This window comes from Hyaena hyaena, unplaced genomic scaffold, assembly GCF_003009895.1.
Source record: "Hyaena hyaena isolate Hyena2069 unplaced genomic scaffold, ASM300989v1 scaffold_258, whole genome shotgun sequence".
Taxonomy (NCBI): Eukaryota; Metazoa; Chordata; class Mammalia; order Carnivora; family Hyaenidae; genus Hyaena; species Hyaena hyaena.
In genome coordinates, this window is record NW_024080891.1 from 811,732 (window position 1) to 833,623 (window position 21,892).

Here is a 21,892-nt window from a genome sequence, read left to right on the forward strand (position 1 = left end):
GTGACTCAGTCACCACCGGGCCAGAGCTCACCCCTTCCCACGTGCTGTGCCCCGTGACTCTCTTCTGTTTGCCTGTTCCTCACTCAAATCCCTAATAATAAACTGCTAATAGTAAGTGAAGTGTTTCCCTGAGTTCTGTGAGCTGTTGCACCTTATAAAACCTAAGGGAAGGGGGGTGGAAACCTCTCATTTGTAGCTGAGGATCAAAAGGGTGGGCGGCCTTGGATTGACACCTACAGTCGGGGGCAGTGTTGTGGGACTGAGCCGGACCCGTGCTGTCTACACTAGCTCTGGGTAGTGTCAGAAAAACACCGCATTAGAGGGCGTCAGTTGGCGTCTGCAGGTGGTCGGAGAATTGCTGGGTGTGCAAAACTCACACATCCGGCGTCAGAAGTGTAACTAGACAAAGATGGTTTCTTTTAAATATTTTACCGTTGTTCATGGGGGTAAATCTTAGTAGGTACGTTAGCAAGTGCAAAATGCATAATAACTTTGGATGTTTGTATTTATGAAGTTTCTCTCTAGGCTTAGATGGGAGATAGAATAATTTTCAGCTCTAAGAAAAGTTGTTTTTCCCTCTTGTCTATGAGTCATGTGAAACACGTGTAGTACTCACAATAAAATTATTTTGTACTTTTTCATTGCTCTGATAACAACCACAGCATCATTTTTTAAAGATTGTTTCATAGAAAATTAAGCAATGGCTTAAATATTGGGCTGAGTTCCTAAGGGACTGTGTGGAATTTCCTCCTGGAAACATTTAATACAACAAAGTTGGGACTAAGACAGCAGGAAAAGAGATGGCTAAACTCTCAGTGCTTTTTTAGTTTCTTAATAGACAAAATGTTAAATTACTTCCTTGATTTGTTTTTATGTTTATCCTAATTATGTTTACTAATCAGCCTTGTGTTCTTTCATTTCAGATTCCACTTTGACATTGGTCCTTTTGAAAACATGTGGCCTGGAATTTTTGTCTACATGGTCCATCGGTCCTGTGGGACATCCTGGTATGAATGACCCAGAAACTTCTTTCTTAAGCTGTTGAGTGACAGGACCCCTTCCTCCCCCTGCCTAAATGCCTTGCCACTTCCTTGGTTGATAACTGTCTGAAAATATGCCTTACGTAAATAATTTTTTTTTTCTAAATATTTAAATTAAAAAAGACTGAGGTTATTGGACAAATTGATTTTGGGGTTTGGATTTCCCTTACAGCGCCCCCTGACTCCGAGCTCTTTGCCAAGGTGGCTGTCCCTCGGCTAACAACCATGTCTCTACCAGGTGATGATAAAAATACGGGGGAAAATCACCTTAGGCTGTGTAACGGAAAGAGCTAGGGGTTACTACTCCACATCATTACATACTATTTTCAAGAGGTTTTTGGAAAACATGGATTAAATTTAGCATCAACTTCCAACCTCCAGCCCATATCTGTGAGAACGGGTGTGGAGGACACAGGTCTCCTAATTCAGCACCAAGTGCTTCGTTAGTGAGTTCACCATGGCTCTTTTCCCCTGTGGGTCTTTCCTTCTCTTGTGGCCTGTCCTGGAGGCCTTTCATGACTTTCCACTTAACTTTTTACAACTTAAACACACATGCAGGGAATAATTTTCTTTTTCTCTCTTTTACTCACTTAATCATTGAGTGGCTTATAAAAGCTCTTGGTTTCTCTGAAACTAAATTGTCACTCCTTTGCTATTGAATTCTGTGTCTTCTCATACTTTTAGTTTTTTAATGTTTATTATTTTAGAGAGAGAGAGAGAGAGAGAGGGAGCAGGGGAGGGTCAGAGAGAGAGGGAGACACAGAATCCGAAGCAGGGTCCAGCCTCTGAGCCGTCAGCACAGAGCCCTACATGGGACTCGAACCCACGAACTGTGAGATCGTGACCTGAGCTGAAGTCGATGCTTAACCAGCTGAGCCACCCAGGCTGTCCTTTTATTGGTGACTTTTATAAATCATTCCTTTGAAAGAATGTACACAGGGTAAATAACAGCACTCATTTCTTAGATATCAGCTGAGAGTTGGACCAGTTGGAACTCTTAAAATGACATACCTAATTCTCCAAGGACATTTGCAAAGCTCCAGTGGAGAAAAGTAAAGGTTATATATTGTTAGAAGTTTTAGGAAGTCTTGTCTCTTTGGTATTTCAAAGAGCCTTGTTTTATATTGATGTGCTTTTCCTTTAAGCTGCTTAAATTCCTTGAGAGAGTTGGTAGGGCCTGAAATAAGTAGAAATACATGAAATGTGAAAATAAAATATAACAACAATGTTGCTCAATAAAAACATAGCTTTGGGGCGCCTGGGTGGCTCGGTCAGTTAAGCGTCCAACTTTGGCTCAGGTCATGATCTCACGGTTTATGAGTTCAACCCCCCCCTTGTCAGGCTCGCTGCTGTCAGTACAGAGCCTGCTTTGGCTCCTCAGTCCCTCTCTTTCTTCCCCCCACCGCCCAACTCCTGCATGCGTGCTCTCTCTCTCTCTCTCAAAAATAAGTAAGCATTAAAAAAATCTTTTTAAACATGTCATATTGTTCTATGTACGGTGTCAGGACTTTGGTGTGGCCCTTTGCCACTTAATAATTTGAGTGTACCATAATACTTTGAAAGGATAGTCATTCATCTAGAAAATTCTCATGGTATACATATTTGAAATTTGTGAATCTGAGTATACTTTTTGGAAAATATGAGCTCAAAATACCCTTAAACGGAGTGATGATATGTTGTTGTCTGTTGAGCATGGTACATGTGTATAAGGACGGAAGGAGTGAGTGACAGGCACCTGCGTGCTGATTCTGGTACTTGCTCCCTCATAGGCCAGTTAGTGTATCAGACCAGAAGCTCTGAGTCTTCCGCTCTTAAGTAGCTAAAGAAATAGAGGGAAAGTGGTGAGACAGGCTTCAGCCCTCCTGGGCCCAGTCACTGTGGAAATTTTCACAGCTGCAAGTATAAGGGTACATACGTATGTGTTTATTTTTGTTAATGCTTGTTAAGTTATTTTGAAACAGAGAAGGTGCACGTGCATGTGAGCAGGGGAGAGGCAAAGAGCGGGAGAGAGAGAATCTCAAGCAGGCTCCCTGCTGTGGGCACAGAGCCTGACACGGGGCTTGATCCCACAAACAGTGAGTTCATGATGAGCTGAAACCAGGAATGGAATGCTTAATGACCGAGCCACCCGGGTGCCCCCAGACATATGTGTTCAAACGTGAGTTTTAGGGGCGCCTTGGGGGGGGTCAGTAGCTTGAGCGTCTGACTTCAGCTCAGGTCACGATCTCAGGGTTCGTGGGTTCGAGGCTCTGCGTCGGGCTCTGTGCAGACAGCTCAGAGCCTGGAGCCCGCTTCCGATTCTGTGTGTATGTGTCTCTCTCTCTCTGCCCCTCCCCTGCTCATGATCTGTCTCTCTCTGTCCCTCAAAAATCAATAAACGTTAAAAAAAAATTTTTTAAATAAATAAACCAGAGTTCTAGCCAGAATGTATTGATTCATTACCAGTTCCTGTCCTAAGGGATTTTTTTCTTTTCCGCACAGCTTTGAGCTTGAAAAGTTGTGTCGCTTCATTATGTCTGTGAAGAAGAACTACCGGCGGGTTCCGTATCACAACTGGAAGCACGCAGTCACCGTGGCGCACTGCATGTACGCCATACTCCAGAATAACCACGGGCTCTTCACCGACCTGGAGGTGGGTGTCCTCACGCCTTTGTTTCTGTTTCGGGTAAGACGAGGGGATGCAGGGTCCGTACGTCTGGAACACCTTCCCAACATGGGTACGTGACACGTTACCCCAGGGCGACCCCGTAACTTAATAAAGCACACTTTAAAGTTGCTGTGCCCACGTGTTTTTCACATTATTTTGTATCACAAATGGAGATGCAGAAATTCCAGCTTTCACCAGAACATTTGCCCCCAAGGAAACATTCGTTTTGGAGTCCCTCTTCCCTGTGAAAGCGCAAGCCTTCTGCAAGTCTGTGTTACACAAACAAAGTAAATTTTTCTCCTTGCCTTTGTGCCCCGGGTAATGTAGGCATTTCCTGCTGATTTGAGAACCCAGAACATTAAGTACAGTTAGGACATGGATGGTCTCCTGTCGCATGAGGAGACGGGCTCTGTGATGCCTCACGGACCCACCTGACTTTATACCCAGAGCCGGCGACAGGCTAAGAGATTTGGGGCTGCTGAGTCCCTTCCTGCACCGCGGTCCAGCCCCTTCTTTGACCGCCCAGCCCCACACTCCGCGATGTGCCCCGGCCAGGCTGACCGCCAAGCACGTCCTTTCCCCACCTGGTCCCAGCGGTGCCTGCAAAAAAGCCCAACTCGAAACCCGCTCTCCTCCTCCATAAAATTCCTGCCCTGCTTCCGAGGACATGTGGGCCCTGGAGAGAAGGAGACTGTCACCTCGGTGATTAAGGTGCCGTGCTCCCCTCACAGGCACCTTCACGCCAGAGCCCAGTGCCCCCGAGGCCTGTCCTGTGCGTGTTCCGTCCTGTCCGGCCAAACTCCCAGTCTGGGAGGAGACTCAGAGGGTGCATTTTTGAAAAAAGTGTTATTTTAGGGAGAGTTTGCTTTTTTATTAATAATCTCTTGGTAGGGCTTGGTTAGCCCAACAACTGATTATTTATTACCAAAAAAAAAAAAAAAATGAAATGTGTTCCTTTTTCATATAAATTTTAAGCTGATTTTCCATTCCATTAAACCCCATATTTTCGAGACATTCAGCATTTTTTCCATTCAGTTCCTTTTAAGAAAGCAATTTCAGGGGTGCCTGAGTGGCTTAGTTGGTTAAGCATCCGACTCTTGATTTCTGCTCAGGAAATCATCTCATGGTCGTGGGATTGAGCCCCTCGTTGGGCCTTGCGCTGACAGTGAGGAGCCTGTGTGGGATTCTCTCTCTCCTCTTTCTCTGCCCCTCTTCCTGCCATGCATTCTAAACAAACAAACAAACAAACATTTTAAAAAAGAAAGAAAGCAATTCCACTGCCTTCTTTGCCATTGGACAGTCTGTGAGCTTGACAACTATAGAAACCATCTTTCAGCTGCCCTGAGACGTACATTCAAAAATGGAAACGTTTGAGATAAGTGAGAAAATTTTGTGGCCACAAATTAAGTCTCATTTAAGTTCCGTTTGTTTTTGGAATTGCCTCATTACGTTTTCACAAGTCCTCAGGTCCTTCTGCCTAAAAATAATCCCAAAGTAATATGTGTAAAAACGTTAAATAGATTTTTTTAAAAAGGATTTTTCATCTCTAATCGAGTTAATTAGAGATTATCAGTTGATCTTGTTAAAGGAGTAGATTAACAAAGGTAATTCCTCACTTCGTGAATTATTTTCACATGCTTGATTCTGGCATATGTTTAATGAAACTAATGAATATTATATCAATAAAAATAAAATATGTAGAAAAATTGAAAAGATGTACCTAGTAGCTTTTCACTACTTATCTATTGTGCAAGATTTTAAAACCTCGAAATTTCTTACCAGATTCATCATGATTAACACAATAGCATAAAATATGGGAACAACCCCAAACCCAGATGCTACTCAGAACATAAGTAATTCACTTACCCTGTGGCCTGTGAGCCTGCAACAGCTGAGGGGGGTCCGGGAGCCCCCCGTGCCCATTAGGTTGCAGGAGAAACCCGTTCTGCTCAGGGAGGCTAAGAAAGGGATAGGGCCGGGGGCGCCTGGGCGGCTCAGTCGGTTAAGCGTCTGACTTCAGCTCAGGTCATGATCTCATGGTTCATGGGTTTGAGCCCTGCGTCGGGCTCTGTGCTGACAGCTCAGAGCCTGGAGCTTCTTCGGATTCTGTGTCTCCCCCTCTGTCTGCCCCTCCACTGCTTGCACTCTTTCTCTTTCTCTCTCTCTAAAAATAAATAAAACATAAAAAATTTAAAAAAATAAAAGCAGAAAAACAAAGAACACGGTTAAGGAAGAAGACAGACCCTGTGGAACTTCAGAGATCCCTAAAGGTGTCTGCTGTTTCCGCGACAGGACTCTGTCCACGTGCTGGGAACGAGTAGCTGTAAATCTCATTTCTGATTCCTCATTCTGAACATCTGTGCACTGGAGTCTTTTTTTTTTTTTTTTTTTTTTTTTTTAAAGCGCAAAGGACTGCTGATTGCGTGTCTGTGTCACGACCTGGACCACAGGGGCTTCAGTAACAGCTACCTGCAGAAATTCGACCACCCCCTGGCCGCCCTCTACTCCACGTCCACCATGGAGCAGCACCACTTCTCTCAGACCGTGTCCATCCTGCAGGTGAGACCGTGTGCGGCCTCCGGTGTGGTTGGGTCCCCTCCCAGGACGTGCTGCTGCTTCCACAGAAACAGGGGTGGGGGAGCTGGGGGGCAGGGCCTCCTTCAACAGCCGCAGCTGCACACAGGCCCTCGTGCATGTGTCCTCAGTAGGTAACGGTGGGGCGCTCTGACCGTGAACCCTTGGTGAAGGTCTTGAATACGTATCTACTTTGCAGCCACGTTTGATTTTGAAGCACATGATGCTCTAAGGCAGAGTTTTTCTCACATGTTGTATTTCTTTATGTGGGTCGTCACGCTCTCACACCCCAACATACGGGCAAGTCCAGGTTTAAGTGCATGGAAGCCCTTTTCGTTTTTCTTTTGTGTGCGTTGTTCTTATTTTATTGCTTTTAAGATGTTCTTCTGGGGAGCCTGGGTGGCTCATTCGGTTAAGCCTCCGACTTCAGCTCAGGTCATGATCTCACGGTTCATGGGTTCGAACCCCGCGTCAGTCTCTGTACTGACAGCTCAGAGCCTGGAGCCTGTTTCGGATTCTTTGTCTCCCTTTCTCTCTGCCCCTCCCCTGCTCACGCTCTCTCTCTCTCTCAGAAATAAATAAAACATTAAAAAAAAAGAAGAAGACATTCTTGCTACTTGATCTAGACACGGACAGGCCTCACCAAATCCATATCCTGAACCTAAAACCTCCTGTGACTTCTGACAGGGAAAGATGTATCAGGGTCATAAACAGATGGCCCTGTCTCTGTTCAGGGAAGGCTTCCTTCCTCTTCTGGAAATCACTGAACTCTCTGCAGGAGTTCCTGGTGTGTCTGAGGGAGGCGCGTGTCCAGAGCTCCGCCCTCACGCTGCTCATCTCCCTGCCCTCCCGCCCCCTCTCTGGGGTCCTCGCCGTCACCAGGAGGCTGTGCCTCTCACACCAGCGTCCCAGCCCAGGGCACAGGGAGACTTCTAAACACCTGAACTCAGCATTCGATGTGACCAAAATGCTGCTTATTATCTTGCATCTCCTCTGGGGGCGGCCTCCATCGCTCAGCCGCCACCGGGAGAGGACCTTAGAGTCAGTTTTTTCCCCGCCCCCAACACCCAACACCCAGTCGCCAAGGCAGGCCAACTTTATGTTCCGTCAACACAGCTCCAGACTTGACTAGTTTAAGGTGATATCCTAGAGAAAAAGTAAGAATTCCAAGTTCCAGTCACTAAACTATGAGACAGTAATACACTATTAGATCACACGGACATCTGTGATACCTCTGTTTATCTGTATAAAAGATTACGAAAGGTTTTGCCTGTTGCTTTCGTGATCTCCACAGATCTTTACCGCTGTGGCTACTCAGTGATTATGGGTCTGGAACTGTCCTTCCTCTGGCAGCGTGGCCCGATAGAAGATAGATAATGGTACAGAGGCCAGCTTGAATCTGTCCTTTTCTGCGGATGTATTCGGAATGGATAGAGGTGGTCTTTGCCTACCAAATTGAGTTGTGGGCATAGGTGTGTATTTGTTGAGTTTCCTTGCTACCCCTTAGCTCTGACTGCAGAAGGTATATTGGGAGATTTGGCCCTTTTCATCACCACCATCATCAGAGTAATCATTCAGTCACTTATTAGGCATTCAGTATAAACAGCATAATAGTACTTAAGAACTAGTATACATAAATAAGTCAGAAACTTAAGAATTTTGCACATATTAACACATTGGTTTTTATTACCATTTATTTCCATTTTATAGATGAGGGTAATGTACATCAAAGAGGTTAAGTAACTTGTCCATTGTCATACAGCTAGTAAGTAACGCCCAGGTTGAAAAACTAGAATTGCTCAGGGTGCCTGGGGAGCTCAGTCGGTTAAGCGTCCGACTTCGGCTCAGGTCATGATCTCACAGTTTGTGGGTTCGAGCCCCGCGTCGGGCTCAGTGCTGACAGCTCAGAGCCTGGAGCCTACTTCAGACTCCGAGTCTCCCTCTCTCTCTGACCCTCCCCTGTTCACGCTGTCTCTCTCTCAGAAATAAATTTTTTTTAAAAAGTTAAAAGAAAAATTAAAAAAAAAGAAAAACTAGAATTGCTTGACTCCAAACCCTGAGTTCTTAGTTACAGGACTAGCATGCTTCCTGGCGTGGGGTTTGTGGTTTGATGCAGTAGGTGATCAGATATCGGAATGGATATCAGGCTGTGGCTGTTGTGAATGCTCAGTGCCACAGACTTTTTTATCTCAGATCCCCCAAATGAGTCAGCCCGTGCCTGTGGCTTCCTGTGGTGGGACTCACGACCCCTGGGGCCACGTGGCGGGGCAGGGCGGGGAGCGGGGTGAGCTCGGCTTGGTGGGCATGAGGGATTGGAATCTGAGCTCCCAGGCCTTCCCTGAAGAGTCTCTGTGGATAGGGCTGAGCAGCACAGGGCTATGGGGAGAATGATTTACGATTATTGATAATATTCTAAAAGCCTGCTGAGGAGAGGTGGATGAGGGTGCCCCCTGCTTCCCTCCTAACCTACCCCCTACCCGTGGTGTTCCCAGAGAGACTGTCCTAAAAGAGGCCTCATCCTGTGGTGACCCTAGTAAGTACCTTCCGGTGATCATTTCAGTTCTGACATCAGGCCTTTGTTTGACCTGTCTCACTCTGTCACCGTTTCTCCGTGTAGACGATGTGCTTGCGCCACGCTGCAGTTGTGTGGTGTGTGGTTCCCACCGCACACATGTGGCCTCCCCCTGCTCTCTGTACACGTGAGGCTCCTCCTTGTCCTTCAGAATCCGTGTCCCCGCCCGTGTCCACGCCCACGCTCCTCTGGAGCCCTTGACTCTGTCTGTGTTCCCATGTGCTCTGAGCTTCTCTCCCTTTCCTAAACTGTGAGCCCCTCCAGGAATGAACTTCCCTTGTCAGGGCCACGGCAAGACTAGGCACTAAGGATGCTGAGTAGGTACTAACTCTGCCGCAGATACCCTTCCACGCACGGAGACACCGTGGGCTGGACACCTGCCACGTCAGTACACACACGTGTTAATTCTGTGAACACCACCGTAGGGAGCAGCACCCCAGCTTCGCATCAGAAACACTTCTGGGTCTCAAATACTGGTTACCTTATGCCTGATTGATGCACAATGGGATGAACTTGCCTTGAATTATCATAAAATCAACTTCTGACAGTGTAACCTAGGAAATTAACTGTAGTGAACTTACTAGTTGATACATAAAAGTGTTGTATTATTTTATGAGGTTTCATTATGTTACCTGATGTGAAACTGGAGCTTTTAAAAGATTTTAAGCTGTGTATCTGCTGTGTTTGGTTACTATATCTCCTTATTTCCTTTTCTTTTGGTAGGAACAGTGTGCTGAAAAAGATATACTAGATCCTCTTGGAGGGAGGAATCCCTGTTTGTATATTCATTTATTACCTTTGCTCTTGCAAAATTTTGAAGGAGGAAGTAAAAGGATCTTACCATTTTTCATTATAAAGATCCTCTACTGAACTTTTCCACCTAATTCCCTTTAATATCAAAAAGTGATAAAAGACATAATAAACCTGAAGTTGCCAACAGGATATACAGATCCTTTAAAATGGGCCTCCATCCGCCTAGATCATGGATACTTTTGAGAATCTGATGAAATAACATGCTTACAGATGACACACTCAACATATATTATATATATGTATATATTTGCAGTGAGTTCATAACTTTGTGGTCCCTGAGAGAATTTCTAGAACCCAGACTAAGAGGTCTCTATTTTGGAGAGATTTAAAAAATGTGCTTTCATCTGTATGGTAGAATATTTTTATACATCATAATTTAATGGTTTAGTGGTAATACAGTAAAGCATTAAATATGTATTCCACGTGATTCCCTTTCAGAATCACATTCTCCATGTGATAGAAGCACGTGTGTGCATGCATACCAAGCACACTTACCAGCTTGAAACATGGTAATGATTTGGGAGCGTAGGTGACAAGGCACTGAATTGAAACAGCCCAGCCACTTTGCTGGAATTATGATCAAATGAAAACCAAGCACATTTCATAGCAGAAGTCAGAGCACAGTTCTTTAACTTTCTGCACTAAAATTTTGGAGAGCTGAGGATGGAAGGGGCTTAAAAGTAATGGAGTTCATGTGCCTTCCCAGAGCCCAAGTCCCCTCCCCGTGTGCCCTCAGTGCTGAGCAGCCTGCGCTTGAACCCCCCCCACCCCGCACCGTGACAGCTCGTGCACCGCCCTGTCCCCCTTCCCAGTCCCCTTTGTGGCTGAACTGCTGGTGGCTCTTCCTTGTGTTGCGCTCATGTCCGTCGTCGCGTCTACCCTTTGGCTCCGTTGTATCCATGAAAGCTACTCCAGATGAGATCATGCGACTCCAGTCACTGCAGTGACCTGTTTATACACACAGTACAGTTGCTCTTCACTCAGAGAAAAATCTTGTTGATGTTTCAGCAAATACTTTATTTCAGTTAGACATCACAGAAAGCTTTATGATTTGAAAGTGAAATCATGTGTTTGAAAATGCTTTATTAAATTAAAACATTCTACAAATGTAAGGCCTTGCTATTATTAGTATCTGGAAAGTACCCAACTGTGGGGCGCCAGGGTGCCTCAGTCGGTAGAGTGTCTGACTCTTGATTCTGGCTCAGGTCGTGATCCCAGGGTCATGGGATCGAGCCCCAAGTCGGGCTCTACGCTGACAGCATAGAGCCTGCTTGAGATTCTCTCTCTCTCTCACAAAAGAAATAAACTTAAAAAAAAAAATCAAGAAAACAAGTGATGCATGTACAGCCTTATTTGAGCATAGTGGGAAGGAGACAATGCTTTAGTGAGATGTCTGACTTTGTGAAAAAGCCTATTTTAATAATTTCAAGTTTTTAATGTATTTTATCAGCCAATAAAGATAGCTTAAAACAAGTGAAAACCATTAACCATCAATTACAGTAAGACTGTGTTGACTAACAATGAATAATTTAACAGTAATTGAGGAGCCCACAATTGAATGCATCTTTATCATTTCAGCCTTTCTTTGTTTGAACAAAATTTTTATCTCAATTACTAATCAAGGCTTAAGATTCTCAGAGGAAGAAATTATTGTAAAAGGTGATTAAGAGATTCATAAGCAGAAGAATAATTCTGAGTGGGTAGAGGCCAAACGACCGATGTTCTGGCCTTGTCTGGGCTGATGGTCTGCTGTCCCGTCTCCCATGAGGACAGCAGAAGAGCGAGGGGACCCCACAGTTCTGCACCGCAGCGACGGGCGTTTCATGTGAAAGTGCCGTTGCCTATAAGGAGAAACTTGAATACGCCTAACGAAACTTTATTTTGAGGTTGTGGGACATTTTCTTTTAGGATATGGAAAAAGTGTTTACTGTTCACTATACTTGAAGTAGACAAAGATATACGTGACTTTTGAAGCCCATTAATTTACAGTACAATATGAAAAATTACTAATGGCTTAAATTAATTTAGAAAGAAATGTCTTTAACTTAAACCCATTTTCTAGTCCTTTAATCGCCTACTAGAAATATCCAAAACCAGGTTGTATATTTAAATCCCTGGGAGTCTGTGGTAGCAAATGATGCTGTGGCCCTGAAATGGTTCATTGAAGTGGCGGCTTCGGTCTTGTAGCCATAGCCGACAGAGAAACCGCGATGTTAATTTCCTTCATCACTGCAAACGATTCTTTTGTTTCCTCCAAACCTGTCATTTGTGTGCCAGGTGCCATTGACTGAAGGGGTTGTTTGTTTCAAGTGATGGGAAGTGTTGTAAGATGAGAGCTTGTGCTTGCTATCGGTGGTTTCTTTGTGTTTTCTCCGTAGCTGGAAGGGCACAATATCTTCTCCACCCTCAGCTCCAGCGAATACGAACAGGTGCTTGAGATCATCCGCAAAGCCATCATTGCCACAGACCTTGCTTTATACTTTGGAAACAGGAAACAGCTGGAAGAGATGTACCAGACCGGATCGCTAAACCTTAATAATCAATCACATAGGTAAAGATAATTTTTAAACATTTAGAAGCCTAGGAAGTATTGCCCGGAATAAGCTTATCCTTAAAAACAGAAATGCAATTTAGCATAAATTTATATCCGAAAGCAGAGATGTAAAAGAAATGATGTATTTTCTTTTTGTTTGACGTGCACTTTATTCATATTTACTTTGCATATTTCCTTATTTGATGAAATTACTGAGAGTGAATGGTGGGGATAATTACAATAGGAATTGCAATGTAAACTGCTCACCCAGGAAAGGGTACTTGCAAAGAGAAGTCATTTTGCAAAGAAGCCTCTCCTTGAATTGATTTCAACCCGGTGTTTGGTCATCGGCGTCACAGATTCAAAAGCCGATGAAAATGGATTCATTTTTCAGAAACCAAATCTTCTTGGCCAAACTACTGTGATTGAGGTGTAAACACGGAATTTCCGTTTTATTGATCTATGAATGTAGATTCTAGTTACAAGCGTCAGAATATTGGCATTCACTGTGCTCAGATCATTTAGGAAGCCAAATGACAATCAGAAGTGTGTTTCATGGACATAGAGTTAGAGGACTTAGAATGCCCTGATGCATCGGGCGAAATTAGCCGGATTTATTTTTGCTGAGAAGGTGTGTGTTGCCTGCCGGATTCAGAAATGTATTAGGTGCGTTCGCTGTGCACCTGGCCACCATCTGCACAGCAGACCTCGGTCCACTGGGTAACCTTCTCGCTTGTCACTTCATACGTGTGACCACTAGCATTTATTGCTAAGACTTCCCCTTTGCCATTTCCAGTCTGACCACGTCCATCTTAAGTGGTGCCATGGTTATCTTAGATTTGTGAGTGTTCATTAAGCGGTCTTTTCTAGTCCTGCTGACCTCGGGTCTGTATTCTCTCTGTCCGGGTGCTTCCATTCTTCCTCCGTGATCCCTTAAAGACTGATGAGAACATTTCCTTCTAGAGGAGTCTGTTTTAAGGTTTTTAGAAGCAATCCACTCAGGTGCTACAAACAAAAAACATTCAGTTTACAAATGACTAGCGATAAAAGTTAACCTTTTCAGGAATATTACATACATAGGATAAAATGATATCCATTCCTCTGATTAAGCCACGCTTGTGTGTGATTCAGTCCACCTTCAAGCAGGGCAGGTCCAGATTTTGTGCAGCCTCAAACTGACACAACCTTGGGAACCTTACTTAAGGGAAACAGAGAGATCTTATTTTCCCCTCGGGCAGTCGGAGCACATTGCCAGGGCCCTCCCAGCACCGTGGAAGGGGACAGTGTGTCACGAAGGACCCAGCACAACCTCTTCTGCCAGCAACCCAGGGGACGCCCGTGACTTACGGTCATTGTGTCTCTGAGCCTGCGACGGGTTTTGGGTGTCGCTCTTGTGGAGTCAGGTGTTTGTCCATGGTTCTCTTCCTTACAGCGGTGACAAGACAGGGAAAGGGAAGGTGGCCTTCAGTGCATGAAGGTAGCCTTCGGTGCGTGAAGGTAGCCTTTGGTGCGTGAAGGTAGCCTTCGGTGTGTGAAGGTGGCCTGCAGCTTCCCGGAGCCCATGTGCATATGTCCTTTTTGAGGTTGTAAGTAAGAACCATGTAGTTAGTACCAAGTTTCTTGTATATATTTTTAGTAAAATGGTTACAATAATAATTATTGTAAAAGAGAAAATTTAAGAATTGAATTGCAAATATTATTTTTGGTGCTTAATGCATATGTATGTGTATTAGTGGTGTAGACTGTCTAGTTTTATAGGATTAAATAACTTTTGGACGGTTAATAATTTTAAAGGTAATGAATGTCAAAAACTGCAGAAGTGTATATAAGAAGAATGTTCTTTTTATTTCTTCTCAAATTTTTATTTAAATTCTGGTTAGATAACATGTAGTGTTAATAATGGTTTCAGGAATAGAATTTAGTGATTTATCATTTTCATTTAACACCCAGGACTCCTCACAAGTGCCCTCCTTCATGCCCATCACTCGTGTAGCCCATCCTCCATCAACCCTCCGTCTGTTCTTTACAGTTAAGAGTCTCTTATGATTTGCTAGAAGAATATTCTGTTCTTCCATACTCCATGCCAACAATCTATTTGGTATAATATCATCCCATGTACTTTTCTGTGTCTGTGTGTGTGAGTATATACAATATATATACACAAATATACTGTTCTATTTTTTAAAAAACAAAAATGTGATTATGCCAGATTCATTCCTTGTTTTAAGAGTCATGTAACATCTTGTAGTACGGACTATGACGTAAAGGCTGGTTAAACCTTTCCCTGTATTGACGGTCAGACATTTCTAGTTTTGGAGTACCAGTAAAGCTGCAATCAACTTCCGTATTTAGTCTTACCTACTGGTCCTTTAAAAATATGTATTGTGTAGAGCACGATGCTAGAAACTTACAGGCATAATAGGTTTTCTAACAGGATTGTAGAAATTCACACTCCTCCTAACATACGGGTGAAAACTATTGCTCATTAAATAATGCCATTTTCTGATAGCTCATTCACTGCATTTAAGATCATTTCATGTTTGCCAACTATTTCTTGTTCCTACTTCTATGTACGTGTGTGTTCAGAACTTTTGTCTATTTTTGTTGAATTATATTTTTATAAATCAGTTTGCATTATATATTTTGTTAAGGCTACTACAATTTTCTCTATGTTACAAATATTTTCTTTAGGTGATTTTCAAAAATTCTATTCAGAAATTCTTTTTGATGATAAAGAAAGTTAATTTCATGAGGCACATTTGTTTTTATCAAGTCTGGTTTTTTGTCTTGCTGAAAATGGCCTCCCCTGTCCTCACAGTGATCTGATAGTACTTAAAATTCTCTTCGTGTATTTTTAGAATTTTGATTTTCATAGTTAGATCTTAGTTCTTCTGATGTTATGTCTTTTATTTATTCCTGGTGAGTTGAAGCAATACCTTTAATTGGTAATTCCTCTTTCCACCGGTTGAAGTTTTCATATAAACTTGAATAATTGCTTGGATTCCTTAAATCATTTAAATGGGAATTATCTAATCCTCAACTGTGATCGTACTGTTTTGACTACTGTGACTATGTTGAAATTTGTCATACATACCAATAATCTTCACCCTCATCTACCTTCCAAAATTTTTATTGAAATTGTTACTTAATAAATGCATTTTTTACTATCTTCTATTCTAAAACTTCAAACCTACAAAGAAGTAGAGTACATTCAAACGTGCAATTTATACCTACTTCCTGCATTCAAAAATTGTTAACATTTTACCATATATTTTGGGGCGCCTGGGTGGCTCAGTCGGTTAAGCATCTGACTTCAGCTCAGGTCATGATCTCACAGTTTGTGGGTACGAGCCCCGCGTTGGGCTCTGTGCTGACAGCTAGCTCAGAGCCTGGAGCCTGTTTCAGATTCTGTGTCTCCCTGTCTCTCTGACCCGCCCCTGCTTACACTGTCTCTCTTTCTCAGGAATAAATAAAACATTAAAAAATTAAAAAAAATTTTTACCACATATTTTTACCTTTCTTTTTCAATGTGCCACTTGAATATAAATTATAGACGTCATGACCTTTATCCCACTCATCGTGAATACTTAAAAAGAAAAAATATCCTGTGCTGTCAGTTAAAATTATCCACAATGGCAATTTGACTGCAGCTGTGTTTATGTCTTCACTTGGAAATGAAAGTATATTGTCTTCAGAGACATTGGCATGAGTCCTTAATCCTGACAAAATTTTATAGTTTGTCTACAGGACCTGTCGATTTCTTGGTAAAATTATACAGTCATTTTACAGATTTTATCACTTATGAATGTATTTTTCCCCCATTTTTAACTGGATTTGCAACTTCCAGTCTAAATAAAGTTATGAATTTCTATATATTTCTCAATTTTACTTCCTGTGTTTAGAAACTTTATTAGGTGCTTACACGTTTGTGTTTGTTGTGTCTTGGTGATTTACCCTCTTACCCGTGTGAAATCAGTTCTCTTTTTGTCCATAAGGCTTCTTGCTTTAAGGTTTTCTGTGTTCCTCGCCACCCAACTTCTGTGTGCTTACCGGTGGCATGTCACATTCGTTTCCACCCCTTTACTGTCATCCTATCTGTGTCTGGTAATTTACAATGTGTCTTGTTACCAGCAGTAGTTGAGACCCCAAATCACTAACTTCCTAATGGATTGTTCAGTGTATTTGCATTTCAAGTTACTGTGTGTTTGTCTCATTAACTTGCTTCTTTTCTCTTTAAACACCTTGTTCTTTGTCCCTCCTGTCCTGCCTTCATTTGAGTTAACTGAGTGTTTTCTTAGCATTCAGTTCTGTATCTTCTACTGGCGTTTATCATTACACCTCTTTATACTTTAAGTGGTTGCTCTTGGATTTACAGTCTTCATTTTTATCAGTGGCTTTGAATGAATATCATTCCATTTCTGTATAATGTAGAAACCTTAAAAAACAATCCATTGGCATCCCTTTTTGTCTCTTATGCTGTTGCTAAGTATTATACTGATACATTTGTTCTATATCCCAGATAGGTTGCTAATATTTTAAATTAAATAGTAAATTGGTTATTAAAGACTTAAAGAAAAATAATCTGTCGTATTTTCTCATGTGTATACCATTTCCAGTGCTCCGCATTTATGTGAGCAGTTCCAAGTCTTTATCTGGTATCATCTTACTTTAGTCTAAAGAACGTCCTTTTAACATTTCTTACAGTATGTGTTGATAGCAGTTTCTTTCAGCCTTTGTTTATCTGAAAAGACCTTTATTTTAGCTTCACTTTTCAGAGATTTTTGCGGGACTTACAATTCTAAGTTGACCGATTTTCTTTTAGCGTCTTAAAAACATTCCATTGTCTCCTGGCCTTCATTTTCTTTTTTTCCTGATAAGAGGTCAGTGGTCATTCTAATGGTTATTCTCCTGTGTATAACATGTCATTTTATCCTGGCTGCTCTTAAGATTTCTTCTGTATCTTGGGTTTTTAGCATTTTGTCTAAAATGTCCCAAAGTGTGGGTTTCTGGCTATGATCCTGCTTGAGGACCTTCCTCTGGACTCTGTGGGCCTGTGGGCTGATGATTTCAGTGAAATGTAGATGACTTTCCACCATTATTTTTCTTCAACTATTTTTTTCTGCCCCGTTTGTCACTCTGTTTCCTGCAGCTCCAATTATACATGTGATAGATCACTGACTGCCAGCTTAGAGGCTCCTAAGCTCTGTATTGTGTTTTCAGTCATTCTCTTCCCTGCCCCTCTGTTTGGGTAATTGGTTGTTCTGTGTCTTGAATTCCACTGATCCCTTCCAGTGTTCTTCCCATTCTGTTGTTAATTCCATCCAGGGGTCTATTTTAGTTTATAGAGTGTACTTTTCAGTTCTGAGATTTCTTTTCTAGTTCATTTTTGTAGCTTTTCTGACTCTCTGAAAACCCCTTATCTCTTCACCCTTTGTAAACTTAAATGCATATATTTTCTGAAGATTCTTTGACATATCAGTTATTTAAAAATTCTTGTTTACACTTCTACCATCTCAGTTTTCTTCGAATCTGTTTTGTTGACTATTTTTTCTCCAGATCAAGGAATATATTTTCCTATTTTTTAATTTTATTTGTATACTACATTGTGGATAATATGCAGTATTATCTTTCTGGCTTCTGTTATCTTTCTTTGAAGATAATTGACTTTTATTCTAGTGGCCAGTTAAATTCTTCATGGATCACTCTAAACTTATGGATATGTGCCTTGAAGCATTTTTAGGGTGGTTCTGGTTCTGTTTTGATCTTGGCCCATAGGTCACTAAGGATTTGAGGGAAATGTGAATGCAGATTTGGAGACCACCGCCTCTGTGGCTCTCATGGTTTCACTTGGGAATCCTGTCAAACATGTATGGAAGAAATAATATCAATCTTAAGCACAGTGTTTATGAAAAAGGGAATTGTAACCACTTACCACCTTATTTTATGAAGCCTGCATAATCCTGATACCAACATCTGCCAAGCACATTACAGAAATATTAAATTAAAGGGGCGCCTTCATGGCTCAGTCGGTTAAGCGTCCGACTTTGGCTCAGGTCATGATCTCACCATTCCCAAGTTCGAGCCCAGTGTCAGGCTCTGTGCTGACAGCTTAGAGCCTGGAGTCTGTTTCAGATTCTGTCTCCCTCTCTCTCTCTGCCCCTTCCCTGCTAGCGCTCTCTCTCTCTCAAAAATAAATAAACATTAAAAAAAAAAGAAATAGTAAATTAAAGATCAATATTCCTCATGGACATAGATGCAAAATTTATAAAAAGGGTAACAAATTCAGTCACATACAAAAAACATAATTAAGCATAGCAAGTGGATTTTATCTTAGGAATAGCATTTGCTAATATAATTCACAGGAATATTCAGAATAAAGGAGAAACTATATGATCATTTCAAAAGATGCAGAAAAAGCATTTGACAAAAACCCCTGTTGATGGGAGGAAATACCTAAGCAAACTAGGAACATAAGGGATCTCATTTAATTTCTTAAAGAGCATCTTCGAAAACTCTATAGCCACTATGATGATAGTGATATAGAGGATTTTTCCTCAAGTCTAGAAGCAAATGAAAGATGCCCACCAGGACTTCTAGTGCATTACAGTGAGAAAAGAAATATAAGGCGTAAGAGTTGAAAAGAAAAAGTAAATCTGTCCTTATTTGTAAGTCGCATGCCATCATCTACTAAAAACAAAGTAGTAAGGAATCTCCAAAAAGTCTGCCAGACTTAATAAGTGAATTGAGCACGTTTACAGGATACACGGTCAATATTTTTAAAAAATTATGTATTTTTATATATGAATCACTATCAATTGGAAATTGAAGCTAATAAAACAATTTTACTTGCTAGGTCATTTTTTTAAAAAAGCATCCTTGAGTAGATTTAACATGCTATATAAATCTCTGTACTAAAAATGCAGAACATTTCTGAGAGAAAGAGCACTATATGAATAGACTGATAGGTCATGATTACGAATTGCAGAAATCATTATTGCTAAGATACCAATACTCTGCAAATATTCCTCCAAAAATGCAATCCCAGTTGAAGCCCTAGCAGGCTTTTTTTTTGAAACACTGACAAGCTAACCTCACATTTAGATTGAAATACAAAAGATCTAGGAGAGTAAGAACAACTTTGACAAAGCAAAAGCCCAGTTGGAGGACTAAACACTGCCTGATTCCAGGGTTTACTATAAAGTACTAGTAATCAAGACAGTGCCTATTGGTGTTAATGAGTAGACAAATAAATTGGTGGAACAGGTTACAGAAGACACACCTATAGCCTATTGATTTTCAAGGTGTCGATAATTCAATGAAGGAATGGATAGTCTTTTCAACAAATGGCTCTTGAATTACTGAGGTTTCAGTTGGATGATAGACTTGAATGTAAAAGCTAAACTTATAAATTCTCTAGAATAAAACATAGGAGAAAATCTTCATGACCTTGGGTAGGCAGAGAATCCTTAGCACAAGAAAGCACTAACTTTCATAGATGTTGGTCAAAAGGGTACATGCTTTCAGTTGTAAGATGAATAAGGTCTGGGGATCTAATGTATAGTATGGTAATTCTAGTCAATGATACTGTATTTTTATACTTGCAATTTTGCTAAGAGAGTAGATCTTAAGCATTCTTCACACACACACACACACACACAACTATATGTGCTGAAGGATGTGTTAGTTAATTTGATTGTAGTAATCATTTCACAATGTATAGGTGTATCAGATCACCATGTTGTACAACCTAAGTATATATACAACTTTTATTTGTCCATCATAACTCAGTGAAGCTGGAAGAAACAAGACAAAAGCACTCATCTTCAAATGATAGATCAGACTTTATCATATTAAGAACTTATAACTTTCAGGGGCACCTAGGTGACTCAGCTGGTTAAGCATCCAACTTCGGCTCACGTCATGGTCTCATGGTTCGTGGGTTTGAGCCCCGCGTTGGGCTCTGTGCTGACTGCCAGCTCAGAGCCTGGAGCCTGTTTCAGATTCTGTATCTCCCTCTCTCTCTGACCCTCCCCTGCTCACGCTCTCTCTCTCTCTCTCTCTCTCTCTCTCTGTCTCTCTCAGAAATAAATAAAACATTTAAAAAAAAACATAACTTTCAAAACAACCTTTAAGGGAATGAAAAACCAAGCCACATAATGTGAGAAAATATACTCTCTATGTTTATATTTGATAAAAATCTTCTATAACTCTTACAACTAAATAATAAAGCAAAGTAAAAATTACCTGAAAGATTTACCTTTTAAAATTTATTTAAGTTAAAATACGAATTACCTTACAGGAGATTCGATGTTAATACAAATGATATAAAGCAGAATATCGTGTGGGGACTGCACCTCTCTGGAAGGGGAGCCTGTTGGGTTGGAGGTTACTGAGGGCTTGGCCAGCAAGGATGAGAGAAGTGAGCAGAAATACCGAGAGAGACCCTCAGTTCCATGACTACCAATGTTTACATGCTGACCCTGGACCAGGTGCCACATATGCCCTACTTCTGCCCAGGACTTCCAATCTAGCAGAGAGATGGACACAAAACATGACTTAGAGTGGTGGCAAAATCTGTAGGGAGACAAAGGGGTGATGGACTTCATCGGAGGGAATGGGAAGGTTGAGAGAGATTGAGAAACAAGCAGCCGTCCACGTTGGCCCAGCTCAGCTCCAGACCACAAACATCCTCAAAATTTTGTTCTAGATACTGTTGTGGACTGAATTGTCACACACACACACACACCCCAGAAAAAAATTCCTATGTTGAAATTCTAATTCCCAGAATGTGACAGCATTTGGAGATACAGTCATAGGTAGATAAAATGAGGCCATAGAGGTGGCTCTTAATCCTGTATAACTGATATCTTTAGAAGAAGAAATTTAGATACTGACCTGACAGAGGGAAGAGCATGTGAAGCCGCAGGCCATCTACAAGCCAAGAAGAGGAGTCTGGAACAGACCCTTCCCTCGTGGTTCTCACAAGGAGCTCACCCTGTAGACACCTTGATCTTGAACTTCTGGCCTCCAGAACTGTGAGACAAATCTGTGTCACTTTGTTACAGCAACCCTAACAGACTAATACAGAGGCCTAAGTGCTTTTTGTCTTCTCCAATCAAAAGAGCCCAACTGACCCTGGGGTCAAATAAATTTGAGTTTGGGGAGGGAAGACCCTGGCCAGGCCTAGAGACTTCACTGAGGCTTCCTGATGGGGGGCAGCCCCCTTTTGTGCCTGTTTGGCCTCCTGGTCCTCTCTCATCCCCACCCAGGCAAATTTAAACCATTCACCTGTCTTCCCTCTTGGATGAGGAGCAGTTAGGTAAGGGGACATCTCCTACCAGGCCATGGTCTACCTGATGTTCTAACCTTGGATCAGGGATAACGGTTCTGCAGGGAGCACTGGATCTACCGCTGGGAAGAGAAACCCCAGGAATCATACCTTTCGGCTTCTTGGGACAGTGGGGTATAGTGAGGTTCTCCAGCCAGGATTCATGCAAGGTTTCGTGGATAAGGGAAGGTAAGAGAGTCATAATGACCATATCCGAAAGCCGTTTTAAGCTCATTTTCACTATAGCATTACATACAATCAAAAACTGCATGATTTGATTCTATTTGTAATCAGAGCTGCCATCAACTAACACCCAGACCAATGGGGCAAGGTGAGCTCGGTGTCCTGACTCAAGCTGTGCACAGGTGGCACACGGGCCTGTATG

General features: G+C 42.0%; 1 protein-coding gene across 5 annotated transcripts in view; it reads left to right on the forward strand.

The window, feature by feature from the left end:
• The window catches only part of PDE10A (phosphodiesterase 10A), a 305,877-nt gene that overhangs the window by 260,602 nt on the left and 23,383 nt on the right, over positions 1-21,892 (forward strand). For all 5 annotated transcript variants that reach the window (XM_039245521.1, XM_039245526.1, XM_039245523.1 and 2 more), the window contains 4 exons: positions 924-1,007; positions 3,522-3,672; positions 6,091-6,246; positions 12,025-12,197. In XM_039245521.1, the coding sequence (XP_039101452.1) occupies positions 924-1,007; positions 3,522-3,672; positions 6,091-6,246; positions 12,025-12,197 (564 nt within the window). The remainder of the gene's footprint in view (positions 1-923; positions 1,008-3,521; positions 3,673-6,090; positions 6,247-12,024; positions 12,198-21,892) is intronic.